The sequence below is a fragment of the Crocodylus porosus genome, unplaced genomic scaffold, assembly GCF_001723895.1.
Source record: "Crocodylus porosus isolate Cpor-Errol unplaced genomic scaffold, CroPor_comp1, whole genome shotgun sequence".
NCBI lineage: Eukaryota > Metazoa > Chordata > Crocodylia > Crocodylidae > Crocodylus > Crocodylus porosus.
The window spans coordinates 51,357,814-51,370,802 of NW_017728931.1; the positions used below are offsets into that span (position 1 = coordinate 51,357,814).

General features: G+C 51.0%; 2 protein-coding genes across 2 annotated transcripts; one reads left to right on the forward strand and one right to left on the reverse strand.

Moving 5' to 3' along the window:
* Positions 1-2,912: 2,912 nt before the first annotated feature.
* Positions 2,913-6,513, forward strand: LGALS1 (galectin 1). Its single transcript, XM_019544886.1, has 4 exons — positions 2,913-3,032; positions 4,477-4,556; positions 5,783-5,954; positions 6,287-6,513. The coding sequence occupies exons 1-4, from the start codon at positions 3,024-3,026 to the stop codon at positions 6,428-6,430; spliced, it is 405 nt and encodes a 134-aa protein (XP_019400431.1). The 5' UTR covers positions 2,913-3,023; the 3' UTR covers positions 6,431-6,513.
* Positions 6,514-9,002: 2,489 nt separating this feature from the next.
* On the reverse strand, positions 9,003-11,251 carry LOC109316645 (urotensin-2 receptor-like). Its single transcript, XM_019544883.1, has one exon. The coding sequence runs from the start codon at positions 10,196-10,198 to the stop codon at positions 9,098-9,100; it is 1,101 nt and encodes a 366-aa protein (XP_019400428.1). The 5' UTR covers positions 10,199-11,251; the 3' UTR covers positions 9,003-9,097.
* Between the last annotated feature and the right edge of the window lie 1,738 nt (positions 11,252-12,989).

Genomic DNA, 12,989 nt, shown 5'->3' on the forward strand with positions numbered 1-12,989 from the left:
CTGCTGCTCTGCTATCTGCTCTATCTGCCATCGTACTGCCTATCTCTTCCCTAATCTGCTGTGTACCACACACAAAAGCTGCCCATGTCACTGTGGAACACTTGCTGCAGTTTGGCCACCGTCTCTGTAAGCAAAAGTGCCTACGAGAAAACAGCTTGGCGAGGGCTGCGTGGAGTGCTTCTTGCCTATCTGTCTCTACCAGTTCTCTCTCCCACCAGTCATTAGTAACAGGAACACTTTGACCACAGGCATCAAGAAAGAGGAGAGGTGCTTTATACAACAAATGTTGTTGCTGTGACAACAGCTGGTTAGGCCATGCCTCAGCTACTTGCAAAGTTGCAAGGACCCTTCTGTGCTTAGCAACACTTTCCACGGGCATTGTCGCTCCAACTAGCCAGAGGAGGAGCCGCATCTAACCTTTCTGGTCACAGGGGAGATTTGAGTGCAGGTGGGCAAGATGGAAACTGAAGCCAGAGAAAGCAGGCCCACAAGAGTGAAAGGAGGCCCATAGGGGTGAAAAGTTGTGTAGCTAGGGGAGTGGGGTGTACTTTATTAGGGTGGCCATCATACAGGACAGTTTGGTTGTCCTCTGTCCTCTATTGATATGAAACCCAACGCCTTTATGTCCTCTTCAAGAGAAAAATAGAGAACATAAAGGTGTCAGGTTTTGTATCAATAGAGGACAGAGGTCAGAGTAGCAGAAAACCAGAATGTCTTCTATGATGGCCACCATATACTTAATGTAACCCCCTTCCCCCCCCGTATATCTGTTTCTTGGGCAGCTGCAGCCTTTCCCTCCATCTGCCTGGCCACGTCCCCAACAGGAAGCAGCAGGGAGGATCCAGCTATGGAGCATCTGGCCCCTGACATTTACATCTGTAAATGTAGGTTTTAGAGAGGAGGAAAAAATGAGACACAAACCGGTTCTCTCACCAGTGTGTGTGTGTGTGTGTGTGTGTGTGCGCGCGCACGCGCATGTTCTCCAGGGAGGGGTGCGTTCTCAATCTCAAGAGAAGGTTGCTGTCATCTCTGCTGCAGGGTTGGGAAGGCAGCCCTGCTCTGTGCTGGCCTGGGAGGTGAGATGCAGACTGCTGGCCCCTACAAGGACAATGATCCAAATTTAGCCCTGAGCTGACACCCTGGCACTGATGAGGGTCACCCCAAGATGAACCCCCACCCCCTACCCTGCCACTGTCACAGATGCCTAGAGAGATTTGTTGTTCTGCTCCAACTGTATGAAATCTCATGCTGCAAAAGCCTCACTGAATAAGGCTCATCCCCTTTCTGGCCATAGGAAGAGAATACTGCTCCTCTCACCTGGTAACGCTGCTCCTATTATTACATTTGTCTGATTATGGTTGTGGAGTGGAGTCAGCCAGTCTCTTTAAGAAGAGCCGACATTGGCCAGTTAATTTTCTCTGGATGGTCGTATAGAGTTGAGTCTCCCGGGGTACTACAGCCGAGTGCTGACTATTCACATGCTGCTACTGTAGGTGCTGCCATTTCAGGCCTAGCATGCAAAAAATATGACTGTCTCCCTGTTGACCAGGGAGAAACTCATCTTCTGGAGTAAGAGTGTCTCAAAAGCTACTGATCCCTTCCTCTGTATACAGGCAGCCAGATCTCTGCCTTCAGTTGTAGCTGCTCTGCTCCTCAATCTTACTCAGTTCTGTTAGTGTATGCACTCCTCAGCTACAGCATCCCCTGATGGTCCAGTCCTCCTGCCCCACAGCACCCCTTGCTCTGCCAATGCACTTCACTTCTGCTCCACAGCCCCTGACTCTTACCCCAGTCCTGAATTCTTCTCCACAGGGAGACCTTTAGTTTCAAAGAGTTAAAGAAACTCTGATGATTTTCTAGAGGGGATAGGGTGTTTCCATAATCACATACACAGTAAATGGGCAATGAATGGGCCTCCAAGGAAGAAACAGATCATGCAGCACAGGGCAGTTCTGGTGCTCTTGGCTGAGCCATAGCAGCGTGTCTTGTGATTAGAGACAAAAAAAAAAAAAGACAAGCACAGCCCTAAACCACAAGAGCAGACTTGGCCAGCTGCTTGAATTCTTTGTGCTGTTTAGATGTAATTACAGTCAAGCCGTTTTACAGTGAAGTAAATTTTTCCAGAAAAAAAACCCTTTCACTCTGGGATGAATCACCCTTCTAATGGACACAATACAGAAGGGATACAAGCCATGTAGGACTGACGGGTGCACTCCATTTTGCTCACTCTAGCAAGGTTTGGGCAAGATGCAGAGAAGTGGTGAAAATCTTCACCCCTCCTCCTTGGGGATGGTTGTTGGTGTGCAGTGTGCCTACAACTGCCCAGCTGCATCCCATTGTTCCTGGGAGCATCTTGCAGGGAACTGGGGCCTAAACCCCTTCCTGAGCTCCTGTGTCTGCAGCATATGATAAGGATGACCAGCAGTTGAGCAGGCACTGGTAACTCCAGTGCTAGGACCTGAGAGCAGGGCTTGGATCTCATGCAGCCTGTCTCCATCCATCGTGACCATGGAAGTGGAGAAAAGCTCCTCTTCTACTTTGCATGGACTACCAGAAATTCTCTATGTCTGGCATGGGCTCTGGTCTTTCTGCCACTCAAGGTTTATCCTGCACAAAAAGGCCTAGGCACCCCTTCCCACCAATTCTCATTCCATTTATCCATTTTTCTAGTTCAGAGGGAGTCAAACATCTCGGATACTGAAACACTCTCATCACAAAACTATTTTCCACTGGCTTTGTGGCCACACACATTTTGATCTTCCCTTCAGGATCCTGTCAGGCTTTTTTGGGTAGGCGGTGTTAGCATCCAGGAATTAAGAGAGCCCTGCCCTGATAGGCCACACAGCCTTCAAAATCCCACTAGCCTGCTCCCTCTCCTGCCTGGTATTTCTTATTGGCTGGAGAAGGGCACAATGTATCAGCTGCCCAACTATTTAAGAGCACTGGGAGTGGCAGAGTAGCTGCCCACATCTGTGTGTCAGAGCTCAGCGGCTGTAGAGTGAGAGCCTGAAGAGGGTAACACCATGTCTTGTGTGAGTAGTGGGGAGACTTGGACTAAGGGCGGTGGCTGCCAGAGGAATAGGGGATCTGGGTGCGTTGCAAAGAGCAGACCTGGGGAGGGAGGGCTGTGCCAGTAAGAAGGGATGACAGGGCATTGGCCCTGTGAGGAAGGGAGCTGTACTGTATCTTCAGGGCCCAATACACCAGGGGTTGGGTGGGGCAGGGAGGCTGCTAATATCAAATCCTAGTTGTGGGGGGCTTTCTCTGTTCTCATATGAGATTATCTTCTGCTCCCTTTCCATGCTGAAGCTCTTGTTTGACTTTGTTTGGTTTTGTTTTGTTTTGTGTTAGGTACCTTTCTTTCTATATATCCTTTTGGTGGGCTGCTTAGATTTATTTTGAAGCCCACATAACTTCTAGCCCCTTCCCCCTCCCCACCCCAGCAGGCATCCCCAGTGCTTTTTGATCATCCCATGCCAAAAATACCCAGCTCTGTGACCAACGTCAGGCCAAAAGGCAGAAGATCTTTTTGAAGTTCCTGATTTTTAAGAGGCACCTCAAAGATGGGGGTGCTGCTGCAGCTGGGGGGAACTGTGGGGAAATGCTAAGAGGAGATGAAGCACTCACTATCCCTCCCCCACCCACCCCATCATCAATGTCCCTCAGCTCCCCATCATCAATGCCTTGGAAAAATGACTAGGGTCCCTGCATGTAAAAGTTGCAAAATGAGCCCTGAGCTCAGAGGCTAGGGAAGGGGGAAGAAAAATGCCTGAGCTGCTGCTCTGCAAGTTCCCTCCTTTTGGGGCCCTAGTCTTCAGTTTTTTTATGTGCTGGGGGGAAAAGGGAATAAGTCATTTCTAACCATTCCGGAGAGGCAAATGGTGCTGAATTGACAGTCCCAGAGATAGAGGTGTTCAAATCACAGCACGGGGAGCACACATATTGGCAATAGTGGAAGCTGCTCCACCAGTGAGCTGGGCTTGGTACTCCTCTCAAAGCCCCAGTTCAGCTGGGCTGGCATATGAGGGTGTGGTCACTGCTGGCAGAGCTGCTCAGAGTTTCTCTATCTCATGGATGTGAGGGAGTGCGCACAAGGTCTTATCTCTTCAATGCTTTATGAAATCCATTCATGTAGGTGAAGAGCTTGGAGAGGAGCTAGGTGGGGTAAGATTGCCCCACAGTGTAGGAAGACATCAATAGGGGAGCAACTGCACTGCTAGGAGAGGAACACATGCCCCAGCCATGTGTGGCAACTCTTCAAGGGGTGCTCTGCTCTTCCTTGGGGATCTCCATCTCCCTCTCTGCCTGAAGCAATGAGCCAACCTCACCTTCCATCCTCAGCCAGGATCAGTGGTCCCCAGCTGTGTCCAGTGCCTTTGCCATGTTTCCTCCTGTCATCCTGGGAGGGTGATGGAGTCGGCTAGTGGAGGGATCCAGAATGCTTGGGACTAACACATCTGTTTTTGAATTCTGCAGGGCTTAGTCTGCACCAATTTGGGCATCAAGCCTGGACAGCGTTTTGGTGTGAAGGGTGAAATTACACCAGGCGCCAAGAGGTAAGCCATGTCCCATGGGCATGAAGGCAGCTAAACAAGAAGGCTGTGGAGTGGTGGGAGAGAGGTGCAGTCTTGAAAGGGTTAATGCCGCAAACAGCTCTTTCCAATGAGTCATATGCATTGACATAGTTCCTAATATACACTGCAGGCCACATGGCCCCCACTCCCCGCCTCTTCTCCCCTCCCCCAGTGCATCTCCTGCCAAGAGACTGAATGGAACCAGATGTTCAATCTACTATTGCCCTCCCCTAACAGCAACCACATCCTCTAATGTGCAGGACCAGGCAGATGGAGAGCCTCTGTGTGGTGCAGGGTCTCTGGAGATGTGCTGAGTAGGCAGGTGTGTTCACTGGCTGGAAGGGAGCAACTAAAAGGGCAGAGCACTCCTCCAGCTAAAGAGCTGCTTGGGGCCAGATACAGACGGCACCTTAATGAGGTTGCAGCCTAGGGACCCCGGGAGCAGCCTCCTTGTATGAACGTCAAAACTGAGCCATCAAACTGAGCTAGTCGGTATCTCCTTTCGGTGTGTTGGCTCCATGGGGGTGGAGCTTGGCTCCCACCCTGGGAGCCGATGGTATTCCAAGAAGCAACATGCCCTGACTCTTCTCACAACAGTGTCAGAACAAAGCCTTCTGGGCTTTCCCTCCCAAAATACCACGCCTGCCTGTTGGGGCCTCAAGGGAAGGAGGGGCCCATGCAGGGAAGGAGCGTTGTTCTGTTTCAGGCAAAAATCTCTTTGGAGGAAAGGTGCTTCATTAAAGAGATGGCAATTGCTTCAACGGCCTGTGGGGTGGAGAGCAGCCATAGAGCACAGCAATTCCCAGCTGTTTGGGACAGGAAGTGAAGAATATGGCAGGCAATTGAAACACCAGGGGGATTTCAGAGTGTGGAATGTGATTTCCCAACCCAGGCAGAGCTGACTGCTGACCTTTCCTCTTGTGAAACGTGTCATGGGCACAGGTAGTCAACACTTCTGTCTGAAACACAGCACTGTGCTAGGGCAGTGGTTGATTAGTGACTCAGAGCAAAGAGCTCCCCTTACCAATGCACCAGCCCTTCTTCCTGTGGATCCCCTGGTCCTTCTTGCAGGGCTCCTTTACCAATGATGATCAGTGGTCCTGAGCCGGAGGGAAAACCACAGGCTGTGGCAGTAAGAGGGTGTGGTGCTGCTCCAGTCTGGGGTGCATAGTGCTACCTGTCTCTCACTCGTCTCCTTTCTCTGCCAGCTTTGTAGTGAACATAGGGAAGGACCCCGCCAATATTGTGCTGCACTTCAACGCACGCTTTGATATCCATGGGGATGTGAAGACCATTGTGTGCAACTCCAAGAACAATGGGGAATGGGGCACAGAACAGAGGGAGACAACATTCCCTTTCCAGGAGGGCTCCACAGTGGAGGTGAGGTTGGGAATGACCCAGGGTTGGGACAGTGTCCTTGTGCATGAGACACATCTCAGCTTTGTCCCTAAAAGAGTGGGAGGAGGTATATTATACATCGGGTACCCAATCCCAGCCTGTCTGGGAAGGTGATCACAGTCACCTCCCACTTGTCAGGGCTATACCCCGCCAGAGTTATGACTGGCAAAGGAGATTGCAGCTTTCCCATTTCCATCTCTCTTCAAAGAACCCTGCTCCTGGACTAGGGCAGTGGGAGAAGAAGGTGAAGAGATGGACATATAGCATGCCCTGGCCAATGTGTCCTCTGACTCTTTTGTGTTCACCCTTTGCAGATTTTCTTTGTTCATGACAAAAACGAACTGACTGTTCAGTTGCCAGGCCACCAATTCAAGTTCCCTAACCGACTGGGACTCCAGGCCATCGACTACCTGTCTGAAGAGGGTGACTTCAAACTCAAATCCCTCCAAATGGAATAATTCCATTCTCATCCCACACCAAAGGTCTCCAAAGAGATATTTAAAATGAAATAAATAAATGCCACTGAGTCTGATGTCTCAAACCTCATGGCTAGCTCTTTCTTATGTCTGACATACTACCTACAGCACTTAATTTTCTTTCCTGGGTCTGTTACTTCTGGGGTGCTTGCCAGACCTGGTATCTGACAGGAGAAGGGAGAGGAGATAGCTTCTGTTCCTCTGCTAGGCATCTCCTGGGAGGGCTGGAGGAGGAAGCACAGAGCTTCTCAAGGTGGGAGGAATAGTGTGAACAGGGTATTTGCTGATAAAGTAACCAGACCGTTCTTCTGGAACATCATGGGTGTGCAAGGAACCTACTGACCGCAAAGGCAGGTCTCTGTTGGATTCAGTCTCTTGCACAAGACCCTCTGCTCTCAACTCGTAGCTTCTCATCTCCTGTGAATGAAAAGGGCCCAAGAAATCTGTCTGTGCTCTGAATGTACTTTACAACACATTGTAAGACTAATCATCCCCAATCAAGAGGCCCACACGTTGGACAGGAACAGCACTGAATGATTATATGCAGAGCTGGGTGGAGGCACAGGAGAGGGGAGGGCACTGAGTTACCCTTCTGCTGACAGGCCTTCTGTAAAGGCATATCTCAGTCACACACTGCCCAGCCTCCTACTATCTCCCAGGATAGCCAGGAGCTCTGTTCATGTTGCAGTAGGGTGACCAGCAGGGTAATGCCTCTCTGCCAAGCATACTTGCTAATGAAGCAATTCACATGCTGTCCCTGCTTACTGAGGACCCAAACCATGAAACAGATTACAGTAGGGCCTCCCTCTGCCACCTTGCTTGCAGCGTAGTAACTGTAGGGGCAAAAACAGACTGAGGCCTGGTGGCTTTTGTATATAGAACCTGGTGCCAGGTGGGGAAATGAGAGTCCAAACACTGGGCTCCAATTCATTTCCCTGTCTGGCACAAACGGGGTCTGAACTGCTGGCTTCTCTTCACGGACGGGGGAGCGGCATATGTCACCTGTGTTACAGCATGGCACTTCTACCACAGCCCGCTGCTGCTCCAGCCCCGCCTCAAAGCAAACTACACAGGGGGAGAGCAAGGACGCCTGCTCTTGGCCGCGTAAAGCCTGGTGCTCTATGAACTGTGTCAATTGTGAGGCCTGTGGCAGGCGAGCTGTGTTCTCAGTGTCCCTACATAATGCGAAATGCAAATGAGCCTGTGCGCCTGTCTCAGTCCAGTCACAGGTTGGTGTGACTCTGCCACTCCTGTCTCTTCTCCCTGCTACTGTGTCCTCCCCTGCTGCATAATTCAGGGATGAAGCATATTACAGTCACATAGTACATTCCTCTCCCTGTTGTGGGTAACCCACCCCTCTGGGCTGAGGCAGGCTGCTCTATACCACCCTACCGCTAGCTTCTGCTGGGTCTGTGCTGCATCAGGAGCAGGGGTTCAGTATCCCTAATACCCATAGGAAGGAGAAACACAAGTAGCTTGGAAGGGAAAAGGCAGAGTTTCCCTTACTATATTCATACTAAGCAGGGCCAAACTGAAGTCATCCACAGCCCACCCTCAAAGCATGTCCCAGTATCACAGCTGTGCCCCTAACAGGGACTGCAGTGGCAGGGGCTGCTCACATGAAAGCTGGGATGGGGCCCAGTCTCTGGGCAGGGGACACCTCGCTCTTTCCAGACTATCATCACTCTTTGACACGCTGGAGTGCATCCAAGAAGAGGCAGCACTTGGATTTCAGCTACCTGGGCAGAGGACTCTGGGAGAGAGAGGAAGATGCTTTCAGCCTGCCTCTGATGGGTGTTGGTAGTGAGGCTCCCTACTTGTAGACTTCTTTGCTGGGCTGGTGTGGCTATCAAGAGTGCCAGGCCTCCACCCCATGAAGCGAAATGAGGCTGTTCCCACTCCTTCTGAGCCGTTGTTTTAGGCTCTCTCAGGTGCTTGCTCAACTTTGCTCATGTTTGCAAGGGGATTTGCACGAAAGTGGGACTTATTTTTAAATAAAAGCTAAGATTCTAATGATCCCATGTGATTCCAACAGCCAGGGCCCTAGGCAGGGCCCTTAATCCAGCCCTGTTGCTAAATTGGGCAGCTGTTAGAAATGAGCCTAATAGAATGAGAATTTGGAGTGACTCACTGCTGTTCTGAGTTTACAAGGGCGCAGCCTGCTCTCAGAGCACAGAAAGGATGCTTTCCTGCTAGAGACAGTATTACCACATAATTTAGCTGTGCCAGTGCTTTCTGCTCTCAGTACTGGCTCACTTCTTCATAGGAGGAGGGAAGCCAGGTACATACAGAGGGATGAGGCTGAGGAAAGAACCCAGTTCTCTTTCTTGCTACCAGAGACAGGGACAGGTCCCAAGACAGGACCCATTTTAACAATTTCCATGCCCTACCCCCAGCCCTTCCTCCTGCCTATGAGTTTGTGCACAGGGAAGCATCCTTTGAGGGGAACCAAGGGAGGGAACAGGGAGTTTCAATGGACTTTGAATAAGCCAATGCTCAGGTGAAGATTATCAGTATAGCTCAATAAGAAAGCAAAAGACACTGCAGGCACTAGAGAAGGCAGAGCTGTATTTATTTCATATTCCACATGAGACTAATAAGCATCAATAGAAAGCTGCATTAAGCCCCAATTGAAACTGCTTGCAGAGTTTAATTGCCAGGGGCTTCCCTCCGCTTTCCTTTCTCAAGCCCCCGGCCTATGTTGGGCAGTCCGTCAGAGGCACCAGGCATGCCTTCAGTTAGGACCCTGCCTTGCTTCCCTCTCCGGAAGAGGATTCTCTCACCTGCCTGCCTCTCCCCTCGGTGGGCCAGGTATTCGCGGTAGTTCCTGGTGAGCAGGGTGTAGAGGAAGGGGTTGATGCAGCTGTTACCATAGGTCAGGCAGGTCACGCCAAAGTTAAGGTATGCCTGAGCAGTAGGGCTGATCCCGAGGCCCTCAGCCCCATAGAGCTTGGCTAGCTGCCAGGCCCAGAAAGGGACAAAGCAGGACCAGTAGGCTGCAATGATGCTGAAGATCCTGGAGAAAAGCTTCTGCTTGGAGGCCCGGCCCATTGCCCGTGGCTGTGTCTCTACCACTGAAGCCCAGTAGGCTCTGGCGAGGTGGAAGTAGACAAAGCCCAGGATCAAGCCGGGACCCAGGATGCTTGTGGTGAAGAGCACCGTGAGATAAATGCGAAAGGCTTCAGGTGTCCAGGTGGGGAAGCAGATCCGCTTCTTGTGGCTGCTGCTGTCCCTCAGTTGGATCATGACCATCATGGGTACAGTGAGCAAGAGTGACAGAAGCCAGAGGGCCAAGCTAGTGAGTCTGCGATAGCTGTTTGCAGCCCACCTGGCCCTCAGTGGCCTGGTTACTGCCCAGTATCTCTCCAGGCTCATGGCAGTCAGCATGAAGATGCTGGCATGCATAGTGAGGAGGTCCAGGCTGAGCAAGAGCCTGCAACCCACATCCCCAAAGAACCAGTCATGGGCGAAATATGTGCACACCACAAAGGGGATGGTGGAGAGGTAAAGGAGGTCAGCCAGGGCCAGGTTGATCACGTAGACGCCCAGAGAGCCAGCTGAGCGGCCAGAGATGCCACTGGATGCCACCACCAGCGTGTAAATGTTCCCCATCATCCCAAAGAGGCACATGACTGTCAGGATTGTGCCCAGTAGGCCAGTGACTGGGCTGTCCTCCCCAAGACCACCATCATCGCTGCTGTCATCGGAGAAGTTGCCACACTGGGCTTCCTCTCCAGTTTCTGATGCCATCAGGCCAGGGTCAAAACATGCATTCCAGCTGTGCAAGCAGTTACAGCCCAAGCAGTCACTAATGCATTTCCTCCTTGGCTTGCCTGGACCTCTTATCAGCTTAGACCAGGCAGCAGCAAGGGAAGGAGGATGTAATGCAGAAAGACCTGGGCTAACACCAAAATAGTCATGGAGAGCCCACTTCCCACATTGAACAATACAGCCTATCAGACTTCCCTAGTCCTTTACAAACCCTGCTCAGCAGCACACCTTACCAGCTCTCAGAGAACCAAGGAGCTGAGAAGGGGAGTGGCACTTCAGATCCATGACAGTCAAACACTCTGCCTTGTCTGATAATGAGGCAATATCTCCTGTCTTCACCACCTGCTCTCTCTGTCCTTTCTTCCTCAGTGACCCACAGAGACCAACAGAAGTTTCTCCCGTGGGCATGCAGATTTCTCTTTCTTCCAGGTGTCTCCTTCCTCAGAGCTTGGACAGGGACACAGAAGAATTATGCTCCCTCTCAGCTATCCTCCAGAGTCTTCTTCCCTTCTGAAGGGAGGACTTGTCTAACTCACAGCTTAACACACAAGTGTCAAAGCACTTCAAGTTTGTATTGGACTCTCAGCCACCAGCTGAGGAATGGCATTGGCTTCCTTCCCCCTCGTCCACCCTTTCAGTCTTTCTCTGTTTCTTTCTCTTTCTCTTTTCTCCTTTTCCTTCTTTCTTTCTTTCCTCTCTTTCAAGTCTACTTCTGATTTCCCCCCCCAGGACTTTGTAGGAAGGGTTTTGATGCTTCATCTCCTTGGTTTAATGGGAGAGTTAGCACAGGAAATGTATTATCAGGGGAACTGACACACTGCTCTCCTGCCCCAAGCTGGGTGGGGAAGGGCATAAGAAGAGAGAAAGGTATGCTGCTCCCCTCTGCAAGTGGGACATAGTGGACTGGACAATCCTAGGCGAGGAAGATGGGTTTTAGTAATTGCAGTACCTGCTTTGCTAACTAGTGTTGCCATGTTTGCACCATCAGCAGTCACAAAAAAAAAAGCTGGTCACTTTAGACTCACTGGGCACATCTACACAAGGCATTTACTGCACAGTAGACTAATCAGCTGCGCAGTAAACATCTTGGTGTCTACATGTGCGCTTCTATTAGGCTGCAGTAAATTAATATATTCCACAGCAAGATAGTACTTATAAATACAAGTACTATCCTGCTGCAAAGTAAAAAACTCCGCAACAGGGTCTATAGATGCTGCTCCGGCTGGCTGGGGCACAAGTGCGCTTCAGTGCAGGGCATGCCTGGCAGCTAACCCTGCGCTGAAGCACCCTCATGCCCCAGTCAGGCCCTCTGCAGTACATTGATCTGGGGAGAGCAGCTCCAGGCTGGCAGATTGACCGCTGGTGCCCCCGTGCCAGCTGAGGTTGCTCTGACCCGGTTCAGTACGAAGCGATCCTGGGCAGACATGCAAATAGCAATAAACTCAAGAGTTTATCGCCCCAGAGTTTATTGCTCTCAGACGCATGTTCGAATTAATTGCAGTTGTAGATGCACCCACAAAAACGCAAATTACATCTCCCTTAGCCTTCAATTCTGTCTTCTCAAAAGCTGGCAATGGGATATATGTGCACCACTACCCCCTAGTGGTGTGGGATGGACCCACTAGTCTAGATACCAGTGATAGCTTCCTTTTGCTAGCTGAGCTATAGAAACTGAGACTTTGGGCGCAAGGTGAATGGGACTGTGTCCCCCCCCACTTGCTATTACCTATTACTGACCTTCCTGCACCCATTTCCTTTGTCCAGACATGTGTCTTGCAAGCTCAGTAGTGCAGGGCAGCCATGCTGTGAAGTTGCAGACAAATCTTGTGTTTGCATAGTTCAGGGAGAAGTGTAACCTTGTGTAATAAATGCACCACTGGAAAGACTCAACAGGGATCCTGGTTTTCTCTGTTTAGGAATAGCAAATTTTCTGATAAAGCCCCCCAAATTTTCTGATTTAAAAAAACAAAATCCTGCTTTTCTGTGATTAAAATGAAATGCCACTAAATATATAGGTATCAATTGAACACAATGTTTTATCGATATATTTACAATTTTGAAGCAAATTGGAGCCTACCAGTGCCTTAGTCATTATAATAAAATACATTCTAAATATTTATATATTTTGATGATTGATTTTGGCTTTTTTATCATAAAAAATCATAGCTCCCCCTACCCTCTTCACTCACCAGGATATAGGTCCAGCTGCAGCAGCCCTCTCTCCGACCCTACTTTGGGGCACTGAGCAGCTCTAATATGCTGGTGCCCTGCCCATGCCCATGCCATTGCCCTTCACTCCCAACCCACAGACCCCTGATCCTGTCAGCGCTCCCCACTCCTCACCCACCACCCCCAGCCCTGCTGATGCCCTCACTCGCGACCTGCAGCCCCCTGCCCCTCAGTTGCCAGGGCTACAGGACAAGGGCCAGGGCCAGAAGCCCCTTGCTCCCCACCCCCAGCAGCATCTGAGCCCTGGCTACTGCCTGCAGGAGGTGGCAGACCCCAAGTCCCCCTCCCCACGTGGGGGGCATGGCTGGAGCGGAGCCTGGGTGAGGGGGATATGGGCTGTCCATTGTGGCCTTAGGGCTCCTTGGCCTGCTGCCCTCCCCCTTAGGGGCCTCCTCAGCAGAGTGGGGGAGGGAGGCTCGGTGCTGCTGCCAAAAGCCCCATACCAGCCACATTCTCATGGTAAGGCGGCCCCTGCCTGCCTAGCAGTAGCAGGGTGCACAACTCTGTGCTGCCACCCCCACCCTGCCTGCGACCCCCCCCA

Coding starts and splice junctions, on each gene's coding strand:
- LOC109316645 (XM_019544883.1), bottom strand. CDS start 10,198: ATGGCATCAGAAACTGGAGAGGAAGCCCAGTGTGGCAACTTCTCCGAT.
- LGALS1 (XM_019544886.1), top strand. Junction 4,557..5,782: donor ATTACACCAGGCGCCAAGAG/GTAAGCCATGTC, acceptor TTTCTCTGCCAG/CTTTGTAGTGAACATAGGGA. Junction 5,955..6,286: donor AGGAGGGCTCCACAGTGGAG/GTGAGGTTGGGA, acceptor CACCCTTTGCAG/ATTTTCTTTGTTCATGACAA.